The 15,724-nt window shown below is 46.9% G+C and overlaps 1 protein-coding gene and 1 long non-coding RNA gene across 3 annotated transcripts in view; one reads left to right on the forward strand and one right to left on the reverse strand.

The window, feature by feature from the left end:
- The window catches only part of LOC128327227 (uncharacterized), a 49,190-nt gene extending 41,413 nt beyond the window's left edge, over positions 1–7,777 (reverse strand). Inside the window, exon 1 of one of the 2 annotated variants that reach the window (XR_008308538.1) lies at positions 7,317–7,777. This is a non-coding gene — a long non-coding RNA (uncharacterized LOC128327227). Of the gene's footprint in view, positions 1–7,124; positions 7,240–7,316 lie in introns of those variants that run through there. The other variant, XR_008308537.1, reaches the window with a different exon arrangement.
- Positions 7,272–15,724, forward strand: part of BMP3 (bone morphogenetic protein 3) — a 50,417-nt gene continuing 41,964 nt past the window's right edge. Inside the window, exon 1 of the mRNA XM_053255710.1 lies at positions 7,272–7,635. Coding sequence (XP_053111685.1) covers positions 7,272–7,635 — 364 coding nt within the window. The remainder of the gene's footprint in view (positions 7,636–15,724) is intronic.

Below are 15,724 nucleotides of genomic sequence, written 5' to 3' on the forward strand. Positions count from 1 at the left end.
TATGTTTTGTAATTACTGTATATTCTCAAGTCCCTTGTGTTTATCAGTGTTTGTAAATCATATTCTTGTTTATGTTCCCACAAAATGTAATTTTTTTTTCATAAAGGGGCAGTTTTTATATATATTTCACTGAAAAATAGGATTAGGGACAGAGAACCGGGTGGGGGGACAGAAATATAAAAAGTCTGCCACCAGGAGAAGGATAACTATTTACTGATTGGCAGAGAGAATATTAAGCTCTACAGTTTCAGGACATCAAGCCAAGGCTCCAATCCTCAGCATACTTATTAAGAAGTAAACATTTTTTGGATCAGTCCTTAATCATGAAGAATAGTTTGTGTCTATCTCAAGTCCAAAAAGCTTATATAGGGATTTGACTATAGCTAATCATGCCTCATTCCTAAAAGAAAGAGAAGAAGTGGATGACCAGCAGCAAGGTGAATGGAGTCAATTACAACAGCAATGAATGCACCACACTGAGAGACCTTAAAGGCCAAGTTGAAGACAGATCATCCTGGAGAGAATCTATCTATGCGGTCACTAAGAGTCAACACTGACTTGATCAATCAATCAATCAAGCCTCATTGATTTGGACTAACTCTTAGACAACATCTCAAGGTGTTTTTCTACATGTTTGCATCTAGTCTTATTTATTAATATACTGGGAAGTTACTTGCATGTATAATATTTGGTACTACTTCTATGAATATTCAGAGGTCAAGAAACATAGGCTCAATTCACCTGCCAGACAAAATATTTTGCTCATCAGATCAATCCTTGAGCTATGTTGGTACTTTACTTATCAGGACTTGTTTCACTCATCAGGCATTATTTTTCACTCATCACAGATTAGTAGACCAGTGGGTTTCCTGGACACGGAATATTTATACACCACTTTTCAAACAAAATTCTCTAAGTCATTTACACAGAAATATAAATAAATAAGATGGTTCTCCCAAAAGGGTTCCCAATCTAAAAAAAGAAACATAAGATAGACACCAGCAAAAGCCACTCGAGGGATGCTGTTCTGGGATTGGATAGGGCCAGTTGTTCTCTCCCTCTAAATATAAGAGAATCACCATTTTCAAAGTCAACTTTGCTCTTTCAAAGTCAACTTTTTAAAAAGTCAACTTTGCCCTTTGCTCAGTCAACAGGGATAAACTCTCAACAATTGGGTTGTTTTGGAAACCGGTATACAAATCATGCGAGTTTTCCTAGATAGATTGTCCAGGATCCAAAGAGATTCTTCAAGTGTATCCAAAAGCTTGCACACAGCAAATAGGATTGTTTTTTGAGTGACAAATCTTTGTGCCATATCACAAATCACTTATGAAACACTCCTTAGCTTCAAAAATGGTTTCCAAGTGACATGAAGGGCTACTGTTTGCGAAATTTGTGGAGGACAGCTCTATCAAAGGCTAATAATCTTGATGGCTATAGGCCATCGCTATGTTCAGAGGCAAGATGCCTCTAAACACCAGTTGCAGGGGAGGAACAGCTGAGAGAGGGCATGCCCTCACCTGTGGGCTTCTCAGAGCCATCTGGTGAGCCGCTGTGGGGAACAGGATGCTGGACTAGATCACTGGGCCAGAACTAGCAGGACTGTTCTTATGTAAACACACATCCAAGGACGCTTACGGGTAGGAAAGAATTATTGCTTCTCAAACCCAGCTATTGCCTCTGAAGCTGTAATGTATAATAAATCTCTTTTATATATCACAGTGGAGGAGAGCTGGTCTTGTGGTAGCAAGCATGAGTTATCCCCTTTGATAGACAAGGTCCACCTTGGATTTCATTTGGATGGGGAACTACATGGGAGCGGTGTAAGATATTCCCTTAAAGGATGGGGCTGTAGTTCAGTGGTAGAGCATCTGCTTGCATGCAGAAGGTCCCAGGTTCACTCCCTGGCAGCATCTCCAGGTAGGGCTGGGAGAGACTCCTGCCTGAAACCTTGGAGAGCTGCTGCCAGTCAGTGTAGACAACATGAGCTAGATGGACCAAAGGTCTCACTTGGTACAAGACGGCTTCCTATGTTCCACTCACAGTCAGCAATAAATAAACTAAGAATTAAAACCTAGAGACAAACAACACTGGGGAAAAAATGGCAATGTTTTCATATGCCTCTCCTTACCAGCCATTTGAGGTCAAGCAAGCACTTTAATAAATGCAGGAAAATTAAGTTCTTTCCCCTCCCTCCATTTAATATCTGGTTTCATTAATTGATTGTGTTTTTGTTCACTTCCAGATGTGTGAATTAAGAGTTCCAGCTGACCGCGACTCCATTTCTGTTGAGGAATGCTATCTGGAGCATAGTTGAAAGGGGACATTACTGCACGTTCAATGAGTTGATTCCAGTGGTCTGTTATGGGATGCAGTGAATGGAGGGAGAGAAACACTTATTTCCTTCTGGTTGGCTGCAGAAAGGAACTGACAAAGCCAGAAGATAACTGAAAGTCTGTACATGGATCCTGGCTGTGATATGAAAGATGGGCCTGCATAGTTTTATTAATCTTTTAATCAAAGAGAAAGAAAAGGAGGGTGAGGGAGAACAAAACCTCCAAAGCTGTGCCATTCAATCCACAAAAGATGGAAATAAGACACTGTAGCAGCAATGCACCCATTACTTAAAGCACAGTAAATTCAATTGTTTACAACAATTTATGCTCTTAGGATTTAAGTGATAGTCCCATTAAATTCAAAGGGAATTAATTAATTTACCTTCAAACCAGTGCTTAAATTACAGCGGGAGGAGATGGGGGGGCTGTTTTTAGAAGGCTACAGAGGCCCATTATATTTAATATCTGTACTTTTTGTATTTTAATTGTGGATTGTTTTAATTATATCGTAAACTGCTTAGGGACTATTTTAATGAAAAGTGGTAAAGAAATGGATAGATAGACAGACAGACAGACAGAAGGGGGGGAGTCAGAAGTTGGGTATGTTAATTTCAGTCCCCCCCTATCTCCCCCGCCTTAATTTGTGAACTGCCTCTGAACCTGCTGAAAAGGAAAAGTTGCCTTAGAACCCCCAAGACTCCAATCCACAAACCACAGGCTCTCGTCTAAGTGTGCTGAACCCCCAGTGATGTTTTGCTATTACTCTGGAGTCAGTGGTCTATAGACTGCGATTTGAGTGGGTCGGAAACACCTTTCCTAGTTCTGCCTGATGGTGTAGAGGAAATTACAGAGTGACTGAGCAAGGGGGGTTCTACAGCTTATGTTTGTTTTCAAAAGTCACCTGACTGAGCTTCCAGGCAGGCATTTTCCAGAACTGCAGCAGCAAACACTAGATTGATCCCATAAAGCAGTGGGATGAGAAACCATGTTTTGAAGGCTGCAATCACACTATGCCCTCTGTTGCAGACAGTGGGCTGCAAGGGATTTTTTCTTACAATATGTAAGACCAACAACCTCAATTTTCTTTATATTAAATTAGGGCTTTTTTTTTTTAAGGGCAGTATCCCCCCCCCAACCAAAAGGCAATTCTAAAAAACATTTGTGCAGTTCAAAAATTCAAGTCATGCAAAAAAATGTATTCTGTGGGACGGGCGTAGGAACTATAGATCAAGAGGGGCAATTGTCCCCCAGCCGCTAGGGTCTGAGGGTCGCCAAGGCACCCCCTTCACTCTCAGCCAAAGTGACCCTTGCCCCCTCCCGCACTCCCAGCCAGAGAATGAAGCGCTCACTGGTTGAGAGTGTGAGGTGTGCCCTTCTCCTCCCTAGCCAGTAGAGAGAGAGAGATTCCTGAGAGAGATTCCTGCCTGCAACCTTGGAGAAGCCGCTGCCAGTCTGTGAAGACAATACTGAGCTAGATAGACCAATGGTCTGACTCAGTATATGGCAGTTTCCTGTGTTCCTATTTAAATGAAACACTGACTATGGAGGGATGAGAGAGGGTCCAAACAGACCCGCTCCCAGGCAGTGAGCCACCTCCTGCATCTGAGGTCAGACCAGAAGCGGAACGATGATGGCGGCAGCCCACGTGTGGTCCCCATCGTGCCCCCTGGCCCCGCCCCCACATCAGACACGGAGGTGTGGTCTCCCTTCCAAACAGGACTACACAGTCCCATTTGGAAAGGAGATCGACCCACACTGCATTGGGCATTGTGGGCCAGAGCAACTCTCCCTGCCTTAAAGACAGGAAGACCCATTCCGCCCACACTGCCAATGCAGCACGGGCCGATCTCTCTCCTAAATGGGGCCGTGCGGCCCCATTTGGGAGGGAAATCAATTGGCCCCACTGCGTTGGCAGCAGGACCAGGAGCGGCTCTCCCTGCCTTTAAGGCAGGGAGAGTCACTCTGGCCACGCTGCCAACGCATTGCGGACTGATTTCGGCTCCAAATGGGGCCATGCGGGGACCAAATTACCCATTTGGGACCAAATTAACACCCCTACATCTGACGTCAGATGTGGGGAGCATGTCTGTGGCCATGTTCGCGGCCCCTGATTGGTGGCCACCTGGGTTCTTTGAGCGTTCGCCCAATGGTGGCCCCGCCCCTGGGTCGGATGCAAGGGGGTAGCGCCAATGCCGAGGATGGGACCTGTCAGCACTTCCCTGTCCCAGTCAGTGGTCTGTGGAATCACTGACAGGGAGCTGCTTTCCCTGCCTCCTTGAGAAGGCAGGGAAAGGAGCTCCCAGTCAGCAATGCCACAAGCCTCTGTCTGGGGAAGGGAAGCTCTGCTGGGGTCCCATCCTTAGCATTGGCCCCCACCCCCTTGAGTCTGGTGTCAGATGCAGGGGGCATGGCTTGGGGCACACACACACTTCGAGAGTGTGATTGTAAAGCCTAGGGGGCAGGGGACCACTGGAGGACAAAGTCCTCCAGCCGCAGCCAAGCTCCCTACGCCCCTTATTAGTGGTGTGCACGGAACCACAGTGTTCCGGTTTGCAGCAGGGCAGGGGGAGCTGTTTAAGGGCGTGGCACTTACCCCTCCCACCGCTTTCCCCCCGCCGCCGCTCCATTTTTGAAAAGCATTTGGGGTGGCAGCGTTCCTCCCTGCCGCCCCTTCCCCGTTTCTCGGTAAAAGGCTTCAGAATGTGCAACTGTGCATGCGCACGCATGCACACGTCTGATGTATGCACGCATGTGACAAACACACGTGACACACGCACGCCATGCACAATCGCACATTCTGAAGCCTTTTGTTGAGAAACGGGGGAAGGGGAGCATAGAGGAATGCTGCCGCCCCAAATGCTTTTCAAAAACAGAGCGCCGCTGGGGGGAAAGCGGCGGGAGGGGTAAGTGCACACTCCCCCACCCTTAAAGAGCCACCCCCCTGGCTGTGAACCACGATCCACCCCCCGCCACCAGCAAACCGGTTCGCAGGCCTTTAGAATGGCCTGCGAACCGGGCCGTGCTCATCACTGTGAGATGATGTAAAAAGTGCCTGGTAACAATTACAAGAGCAAGGCAAATAGTCCAGGTTCCTCTAGAACCCAGACCCTGTTCAATCATAAGCATTTTTTTCTCTCCCCCTGCCAAAGAAACCTTCCACAGACTCCATTGCTGCTCCCCAACAAGTCCTCACCAATGGATCTAAAACTCTTCTGCAATAGTGCTGTCAAATTCCCAGTTCTGAGGATCTTCTCCTACGCTGGGTGGGCTTCTAAATATAATGGGATGTGACCCTAGGCAACAAAGTCTGTGTGCAGAGTCAAGGAAAATGCACAGTTGTGTGTTGCAGTGGCACATGCTAGGTGCACAAATTTACACTCCCATTGTGAAGTTCTGATATTTCCCTTTTTTTAAAAAAAGCCCTGTTTAAATGCTCTTAGCCCAGTATAGGAATGACCCAGGCAGTTTGTTTCAAGTCTCACCTTAGCTATGATGAGGTCACTGTGTGGTCTTAGGCAGGTTGCTGTTAGCTCAGGAACAGCAGCTTTTGGTCTTTGCCTGTAATATGGGATAATTATTCTGGTCTACCATACAGGGCTGTTGTATGGGTTACTTCGAAAATTCTGAATAGTTGAAATGTGCTACATAAGAACTAAGAGAACAATGAGCAGAACCAGTAAAGAGTTATTTTTGCCTGTGAACAAGTTTCTGCATTTCCTGCAAGTCAGATGAAAGAACCACACTAGTGAAATTTGTCATGTTACCTTCTTCCATGTCCTGAACACAATTAAAAACTTATACATTCTAAGGCACAAGGACATTCATAAGCAGTATTATGAATGTTTCCTCAAAGTAAGTTCAGTTGAATTCAATGGTGCTTACTCCCAAGTAAGTGTGCATAGGATTGCAACCATGGTGATATATGAAAACAGACCCACAAAAACAATCAATTCACATCTAATTGCAAATTCGGGCAAGAGAAGTGGAGTGGGTGGAGGAAGCTTACCTATGCACAGAAAAATTATCTGAACCATCCCAAAGATGAACTTGTGCCAAGTTTCTAATAAACAAATAAACAGATATGAAATGGTTGATTTTTCAGCAATACAGAGTTGATCCCACTACGGATCACTCTCAGAAGTGGTCCCATAAATGGGACACCAGGACAGATTATCCAATTTCACGTCGCTTTCATTCCAAGCCTTGTTTTCTTAGGTTTGTTCCCAAGCCCCCCGCGCCGGTCCCGCACCAGGAAGTTAACCAGGTGGGTGGAACTGAGAAGTCAGCCCGCCCGCCCCCCTCCCAAACTCAGCCGCTCGTCTCCTGCTGCTGCCGCCCGCGGCAAGGGACACAATCCAGGGGAGAGATCGACTTGGCAGAGAGGCGGGCGTGTGTGTGTGTTTCTTTTGGGTGGTGTAATTTTAATGTTCTTCCCCCTGCTTCACTTTCTCGCTCGCAGCCGGCTTGGCTCGGAGAAAGAAGGCGGCGCGATTGGCTGCTGATTACCCAGCGCCGAGACTTCTGCACACCCGCCGCACAAAACTCAGCCCAGGGCTGCGCCTGCCCCACTCAAGGCAGGAGCCGAGGAACCCGCGGGAGCGGCTGCTGCTGCTCGCAAGCGCCTGCCTGCCAACCACCGGGCGAGAGCGTTTGCGCCGCCAGCCCTTCTGCCCTCGCGCCACGCTGCCCGCGGGCACCTTGCGCCGGGCAGGCGGAGGCGCCTTCCCCAGGCGGCCAGCAGAAAGCGCGAGCCCTTCGCTTCGCGCGCCCACTTTTGCAAGCACCCACCTGCTGCCTCCTCTCCCCCGCCCTCCCCTCCTTCGGTCCATCTCTCGCTCTTCGGCGCGCGCTGCTTGGACGGAACGAAGCGCTCCTTCTTCCCTCAGAGGAGGCCCGGGTGGCTGAAGCGTCCTCCGGCGCGGGCGGGCGAGCGGAATGGCCGGCTCTCTCCGCGCGCTACTGCTGCTGCGGCTGCTGTACCTTTGCCTCAGTTGGAGTCTGGTGGCGCCCGGAGAGCCGGCGCGGGAGCGCTTGGGCGGCGGACTAGGGAAGATTGGCCCCGGGACGAGTGGCGGCGGCGGCGGCGGCGTTGGTGGCCGCAGCCCGGAGGCGGCCGGTGAGCCAGCTCAGCACCGCCGGCTGGGCTCGGCCGGGGACCAGGTCTCGGAACACATGCTCCGGCTCTACGACAGGTACAGCGGCTCCCGCGGGCGGCCGGAGGACTCGGCGCCCGGCGCTCCCCAGCTGCTTCACCTCCGGGAGGGCAACACCGTGCGGAGCTTCCGAGCGATGCCGGCAGGTGAGTGGAGACGCGGCGCAGAGCTAGCCCAGGGCGCACGCGCTGAGGAGGCGCCAACCTGGGGGCGCCCCGGCGCACGCCTGCAAAACCAATCCCGTACTCGCGCCCCGGCCGGCTGCTTTGCTCGCGTGCAAAACGCCCAGCAGCTGGAGCGAGTGCGAGGAGGCGCCCCGCGCGTGTGAGCGCAGGCAGGGCAGACGCACACGTGCAGCGCCCTTGGACCCGCTGGCTGGAGACTTGCGCTGGTCGGTGCGCGCGAGGGCTGAGCGGGAGTGCGAAAGCAAGGCTCCTGGCGGTGCGGCTGTACACACGCCGAATGCGCAGGCGGGCAGCGCCTCGGTGCACGGTGGCCCAGTTGCAACGTGACCTCTGGGGAGAGAGAGAGAGGCAGGGAACCTTATCAGTGCAGCGTTGCGCGCGACCCCGACATCTCTTTTAAAACCGGGGGGGGGGGTCTTTGCTTACCCCGTGCAGCGCTAGCACATCGGGGACCCGCAGCCCAGTCGGGCACTGCGCGGCCGCGGTGCTAACGTTGCACGCATAGTGCTGTTCGGTTTCAGCTGGATGGTGGGCTTGCGCAGCCCAGGGTGGACAAGTCATTCTTGCCCACCCGCTTCAGGCTGAGATCGGGCTTGCACGCCCAGGCACGCATCGGCTGCACGCCCGTATTTCTTTTATACTCATTAAGGACCACCACCCCCCTCCAGGATCGTGTGCTTGCGTGTGTGAAACGAATCCATTCCAAGCAATGTGGAAGTTTCCCTCCCACCTAGACTTCTTGTGCGTGGTTGTGGCGCGAGGCTGGTGGTACGTCTTCAGCCAGATGGATGCCTTGTGCCCGCTGCAAGAGAAATGAGATACTTTATAAGAAGCTGTAGCAATCAGTACCGTTTGTGGGCTTGGGGGAGTCGAAGTTGTGTGCTGCATAGAGAATTTGTCTTAAGAGTAAAAGGTGGAGGAGCTCCATGTGAAAACAGTTTTTGTTTACACAGATAGTTTGAGGTTTCCTTCTGCTCTTTGAGATTTTCCAAGGCTGTCTGTCCTAGATCCTGCTGGAGAAGTCCCATATAACGCCTACAAAAAACAAACAAACAAAATAAATCACACTCCGCATTCTTACAAGCAGATGATAGAGCACTTCAGATTAAATTATTGATCTTCACCAATAAAGGAATGCTGCTTTTTCTGTATTCAAGCAAAGGAATGCTGCTTTTTCTGTATTCTGGGTACCTGTGTCTCCCCCTGCCAAACAACTTGGTCTGAGAGAAGAAGCTATTGCTAACCAGACGTTCCCCTGCTACTAACAGAGCTCCCTTTTTCAAAAGCTCTTTTTCTAGGCAAAAGCCAAATCATACATGATAATGTCCAATACAGGATAAAAGTTCATTGAGACATCAGGAAATGGGGATCCGTCTTGCTTCTGCTCCAGTGAACTCAGTCGGGATTTGGTGAATGATTTGACAGCTGGGTGAAAACCACAGCCTGCACTTGTCTCAAGCCACAGCAAAGAGATATTCCAAAGGCTGCTACATGCTCAGACCTTGGAAAGCCTATCCCTGGGCACATACCTGAAATCCACAAAATAAATATACTCTGAATGCCACTGAGAAAATGACAGGGATGGGTGGGAGATGTTTGAAGGGCACTCCAGTCCTATACACAATGGACACGATCCAGAGGAAGTCAGCTACATGTAAGTCCCACCGCTGAAATCTGTTTGACACAAGTGCCTCATATGCGTTGTGACCTGATCGTGCACATTTTTACTTGGCAGTCAGTTCCACTGAGTGCAGTAGGATTTGCTTGTTTCTTCTAAATATGTTTATGATTGGCAGCATAAACCCCATTGATTTAAATGGGGATTAGGCACAGCTAACTTTCTCTGAATAGCATCTAGTTACTGTGATTAAATCCAATTGATTTTGGCGAGATCTACTTCCAAACGATGTATTCAGTATCATGAAGTTAAATGACCACAAATGCATTTTGTCCATGACAAAATATTTATTCCCATGGATGTCAACACACATTGATTCCAGTGTGATTGATGACCATCCTCCCTAGTCAAGACTTCACAACTGAAGCAAGTCCACTAATTTCAGTAGGACATACACTTGCTCTGTTTAGGATCAAAAAATAAGGCTGCAAGCCAAAATTTTTGTACTTAGGAGGCCATTTAGCTCAGCCTTTTAGCGGCAAAAGTGGCCAGCCAGATACCTCACAGGAATGTCCCAAACGGCACAATTATCTCCTACAGTCTTACTCCAGCATCCTCTGAAGAAAGAGGCTCCACAATTGTGGCAAATCATATTTTTAGACCTATCCTTCCTGTGTTTGACTAAACTTTTTTTTTAAAAAAAACCCATCAGACTTCGAGCCATCACCACATCTCACCGCAATTAATTAATTACATGTTATGTACACATTGGCTTCCTTGTGTGTTTTTCCGCACCTGTTGCCAATTTCTTTCATTGGGTGGCTCTGAGTCTTTGTGTTTCAAGTGAGAATAGTTTATTCTTACTCTCTCATAAACATAGGAACATAGGAAACTGCCATATACTGAGTCAGACCATTGGTCTATCTAGCTCAGTATTGTCTTCACAGACTGGCAGCAGCTTCTCCAAGGTTGCAGGCAGGAATCTCTCTCAGCCCTATCTTGGAGATGCTGCCAGGGAGGGAACTTGAAACCTTCTGCTCTTCCCAGAGCGGCTTCATCCCCTGAGGGGAATATCTTGCAGTGCTCACACATCAAGTCTCCCATTCATGTACAATCAGGGCAGACCCTGCTTAGCTATGGGGACAAGTCATGCTTGCTACCACAAGACCAGCTCTCCTCTCCTCTCTTGTATGCATTCTACCTTTAGCTAAGAAAAAAGTAAGGACTAATGAGTCTCAACTTCTTCAACCCTGAAGAATGGAAAACTGAAACTATACAAACTACTGTGTAGGCCTATTCAGACATTAAAAACAGTAGGCCTATTCAGACATTATTTCCAACACATGAACCATCTGTGTACAGTGTACGCACATACGGATATTCTGTAAGCACATACAGTTATTCACACATTATGTTTAAAGCACATACAGTACACATACTTCCTGTCTGTATCCTGCAGTTAAGGGGGCCTCTACCCTGGTTCACTTTTAAAATGAATGCATACTCAGCCATTCACACAAAAACATGTACATGTATACATACACCGGTGCAGCTGAATGTCTGGATAGAGCTAATGTCTCTGGTTATTGCAGTCAAATCACAGTGTTGCCCAAAAAAGAGGAATTGGTGATAATCTTAGATTTTATTTTATATATATTTTAACTTCTATGCTTAGTGATACATGATGCTGATACAGGATACAATTTAATGTTTGAATATGCTGCTTGGTAGATTATTTTTCACACCATGTTAGTAAGCCACAAAATAAGTAGTCCTGTTCACCTTAAGTGGTGCAGCGGGGAAATGCTTGACTAACAAGCAGAAGGTTGCTGGTTTGTCATTGTTGCTGCAGAATAAAGTGATTTGATTCTAAACACAATCATACATGTTAAAGCAGTCTGCTTCCCGGGATCTCTGCAAATTGCAGCTTAGCAAAAAGCTTCTCGCTGACTGTTGCATGCCATATTGAGTGCTCCTCTAGTCTTGGACTGTTCACACATCCACAATTACAACCCCCCTCTTAAAATTAAGCCATATAGTTAGCAATAGCAATAGCACTTACATTTATATACCGCTCTATAGCCGGAGCTCTCTAAGCGGTTTACAATGATTTTAGCATATTGCCCCCCAACATTCTGGGTACTCATTTTACTGACCTCGGAAGGATGGAAGGCTGAGTCAACCTTGAGCCCCTGGTCAGGATCGAACTTGTAACCTTCTGGTTACAGGGTGGCAGTTTTACCACTGTGCCACCAGGGGCTCATAGTTGCCAGAAGATCCAATATTAAAGTGAAGTGCTTGATCAGCCCTAGAAAGCTAACCCAAGCAATCTTATAGGAAGGCCTAGACAGAAACGGATTACTCGACTGTCCTAACCACACACACCCCTGTGCCGCCAGTTCAGTCTACCCATGTTTTTTTCTAGAAATGTTGAGTAACTTTCCATCATTTAGTACAGTTGGATAAACAGAACATTCTGGCTTCATTCATCTTTGTCATAGTTAGGACTGGATTTAGTGTCATGTTATATACAGCCTGAAGCTCTGCATATTTACCTGAACATGAAGCAAAGTGTTCATTTGGAAATGAGTCCCAGTATGTGTATGAATTGGGGCCTTACAGTGATATCCATAGCCATTAGGACCAACAGGAATTATGTCAATTGACTTCAGAGGGGTGTGGACCTTCTCCAGTATCCAGCCTCAAGAAACCTGCAAACATATAATCAGATCACATGGACGATGTCTCTTTGACTAGATTCCAGTTTTAGGCTGTTGCAGTCAAAATCACTCCATTGCTTTCTTCGCTCTTGTCACTATTGGAGAGCTGCCATTAAAAAAAAAAAAAAACACCACCCAAAACTATATACTTTGGGTTTACTGCTTAACAAATATTGGGGATGGGGGATTTGCTGGATCAGGGGTTCTCAACCTTTTTAAACAAGTGCACCCCTTCTGTCTCAAACCTTTGCTCAAGCACTCAGAGAGAGAGAGAGATCACACTGACTTAAATGTCAGAGTTATCAGACAGGCTACTCTAGTCACTGGCTTACATCCCGATGAAAGTACTCATGAGTACTCATATTGAAATTAAAAGGACAAGTAAACTCATTCCATTAATTTCAATTAGACTGTTTATGAGTAACAGTATGGATGTAAATCAGTGACCGGAGTAGCCAGACATAACTGTACCATTTAAGTCTCTGTGTGTGTGTGTGTGTGTGTGTGTGTGTGTGTGTGTGTGTACACACACACATACATGAAATCACAAATTTAAGTGTTACAGTTAAGGAGACTGGCTACTACTACAGACACTGGCTCACATCCACATGAAGTTACTCAGAAGCAGTTTTTTGGAAATTAAGAAGTTTACTTGTCCTCTTAATTTCAATGGGTGTACTCCGTGCTAATTTTCTGAAACCAGTCAGGCTGAGGGGTGGGGTTTGCACAAGCAATCAGCCAAACAGGAGCAAAGCAGGAGGGTCTTCACCCTCTGCCCTCCTCTTCTACAGCAGACACATCAGATTTATGCCAGAAATCTTCATTTGTGGCAAAATAGTGCAGCTGCAGTGTGGGGTGGCAGGAAGGCTCTGAGTACCCTTCAAGTACCCCCCTGGGAACCCTCCAAGTACCCCTGGGAGTACAAGTACTCACTGCTGGGAACCCCTTTGCTAGATGATGCAAATTTTTGTGGCAGAGTCTTTGTGTGTGTGTTCTTAGTAGCGCACACACCCCACAAGTGGTGCTGTTCCCAAAGTTTTCATTTCCTTGTTTTTGTTTTTCATGAGTTTTCAATACAAAGGTGTCAGATATACTCCCAGGGATTGTCTGCTTGCTTGCATAAGCCATCTGGATTTCTTCTACTTAATTTTAGTTCTTTTTAACTTAATATTCACTCCTGGTCTCTTAACATTACGGCTGAAATTCACAAAATGAACCACTAAACAGCGCTCCGGTAGGACTGCCAGTACTTCCTTCCAAGTAAGGGCCACAATCCCATTTCTTCAGTGCTGCATTAGAATGAATGGAGTTTAAGATGGTTGCAACTAAGTCCTATTCCATTTCTTTCAGTGGGACAGAATAATGACTAACTTTTGCTAGATAATACCCATTGTCCATAAATTCACAGTGTGACATCCCAATCCCAGATGCATTCCATGGAAAGCTCCATTGCTGTGATGTATATTAGGGTGAATTAGAGTTTCTTGTCCTAAATCAAAGCACGGTGCTTCATTTTAGCTGGTTGATAGCGAGCGTGTAAACAGTGGTTTGCCCGGGGAAGGTCAAGACCGCCTCCGGATAACCCAGCAGAGAAATTACTTAGGAAGCTGCCTTAACCGAGTAAGACCCTTGGTCCGTCTAGTTCAGTATTGTCTATATTAACTGACAGCAGCTCTCCCGAGCTTCAGATGGGAATTCCTCAATCCTACTTTGAGATGCTGCCAGGGATTGAACCTGGGACCTTCTCCTAGAGCTTTTTCAGAGGGCGACTTTACCACGACATTACTTTGGGAGGGTGTGCGTGTGTTCACATATCAGCCAGATCGACCCCAAAGTCCCTGTGATATTCCAGAGTCCACTTCACACATGATTCAGGTTTTCCCCTGCTTATTGGAACCTAGCCCGATTTATGTCTGGGGTTAAAAAAAATAATAATTCCCCTTTTTGCATTGGAGTATCTGTTATGCCCTGAACTCAGAGTAAAAAGCCTGCTGTCTGAAAAGCCAGTTGTTGGAGCCTGTTTCTTTCAGGCCATTGATTCTAATCACTCTGTGACTGTAACCCTGCATGGCACCTTTGCAACATAGTAGTAGTTTTAACCCATTTGTTGACTATGGCTTAATCAGAATGATGATCCTCAACACGAATGCAGTCTGCACTGATGGATGTCTGAACAGAAGCTCATATCTAATAGTGCTACGTTATACCTCTCTGGTCTGGTAGCTTAACAGAAGCTTGAAGTAGGTTCAAATTTAACATTTCTCTAGCCACCTTATATCACAAGGAGGACATAAAGTATCTGAATATAAATTGGAGTCTTTTTGGAATTAGAGCTTGCCGAGAATGTAATTAACTCTATGATGCATTATCTTTTTGAATTTTTCACTGTTCAAGATGCCCAGCTCGCTCATAGTGGGCACCACAGACTTAAGATGGTATCTGAAAACATACAACCTAGCTTTTGGATGTTCATGAAGTCAATGCATGCAAGCTGAAGAAAGGGAAGCTCATTTCAGTGAGGCTTATTTAAATCTGTGGTATATAAACACGTGCTTCCATTAATTTCAGTGTGTTATATGTTTAAGCTTTATCTTAATTGCTCCTTATGGATCTAAGCCATATTAAGTGTCAGGACTTAGCTGCTACAAGAGCCTGAATCAGCTGGTTTGGTAGAATCCCCCCACCCCCTTCAAAGAAAATAGTCCAGAGTGGTTGGTGTATCACAGCATCATGGTCTAATCCTAGGTGTTGTTGCACTGGCAGAAAAATGCTTAGCATCCAGGTGCTTCAATTTTGGTGCCAACCAAACATGGCATTACAGTGGTGTGGCGGAGATGTCGATGCAGCTGTTTGGAATAAGCTTTAGAGGCATGGTTGAAACTCTCATGGCTGCAGTATTATTAGCCATCACGGACTCCGATTGGATACTGCATCTGTTCTACTGGACTAGCAAAATGCCTCTCATAATAACAAGACTTTATAAAGACCCAAGGTGTACTACAGGCACACATTGCAGCCCTCTTTGGAATCCAGCCCAACCACTATAGGGGTAGGGTGGAGGGCAGCATTTGCACTTAAGCTGCGGGTGGGGCTGCACTCAGTGTAGAGCATCTGCTTTGCATGCAGAAGGCCCCAGGTTCAATCCCTGGCATCTCCAGGTAGGGCTGGGAAAGACTCCTGCTTGAAACCTTGGAGAAGCTGCTGCCAGTTATTGTCGACAAAACTGAGCTAGATGGATGAGACCCATTATAACGCAGACACCTATATTCTATGTCCTATGCTCTATCTACTCCTATTTGCATCGCTCCATATAGCCCCATCCCGAGTTCGGTTTCTTGGTCATTCATGCTAGAGTGTGATGGAATTTTTGGAATAAGTTATGACATCTTCAAAGTATGCAATACATTTTGGACTTGTTTAATCTTAGGCTTTCCATGGAATGGGTTCAAAGAATCTGTGGTTCCCAGCTCCACCCCTCCCTATCTTCTTCCTTATCTCCCTCACTCCAAGGGGCTGCCAGAGAGAGGGGTGAACATGGGCCACCTCTCCCCTAGCTACACCCCTGGTCCATGACCTTCAAAACTGTTGGTTTTAAAACACAGAGACCTGGGGTTATGTAAAAGCTGTTTTCAGCTGTGATCCTGTTTGCCTTTTTGTACTGAACCAATGTCCATTTAGGCCACTTCCATATGGCAATGAAGGGCCGGTTATT

The sequence above is a fragment of the Hemicordylus capensis genome, chromosome 5 (genome assembly GCF_027244095.1).
Source record: "Hemicordylus capensis ecotype Gifberg chromosome 5, rHemCap1.1.pri, whole genome shotgun sequence".
In the NCBI taxonomy this organism is placed as follows: Eukaryota; Metazoa; Chordata; class Lepidosauria; order Squamata; family Cordylidae; genus Hemicordylus; species Hemicordylus capensis.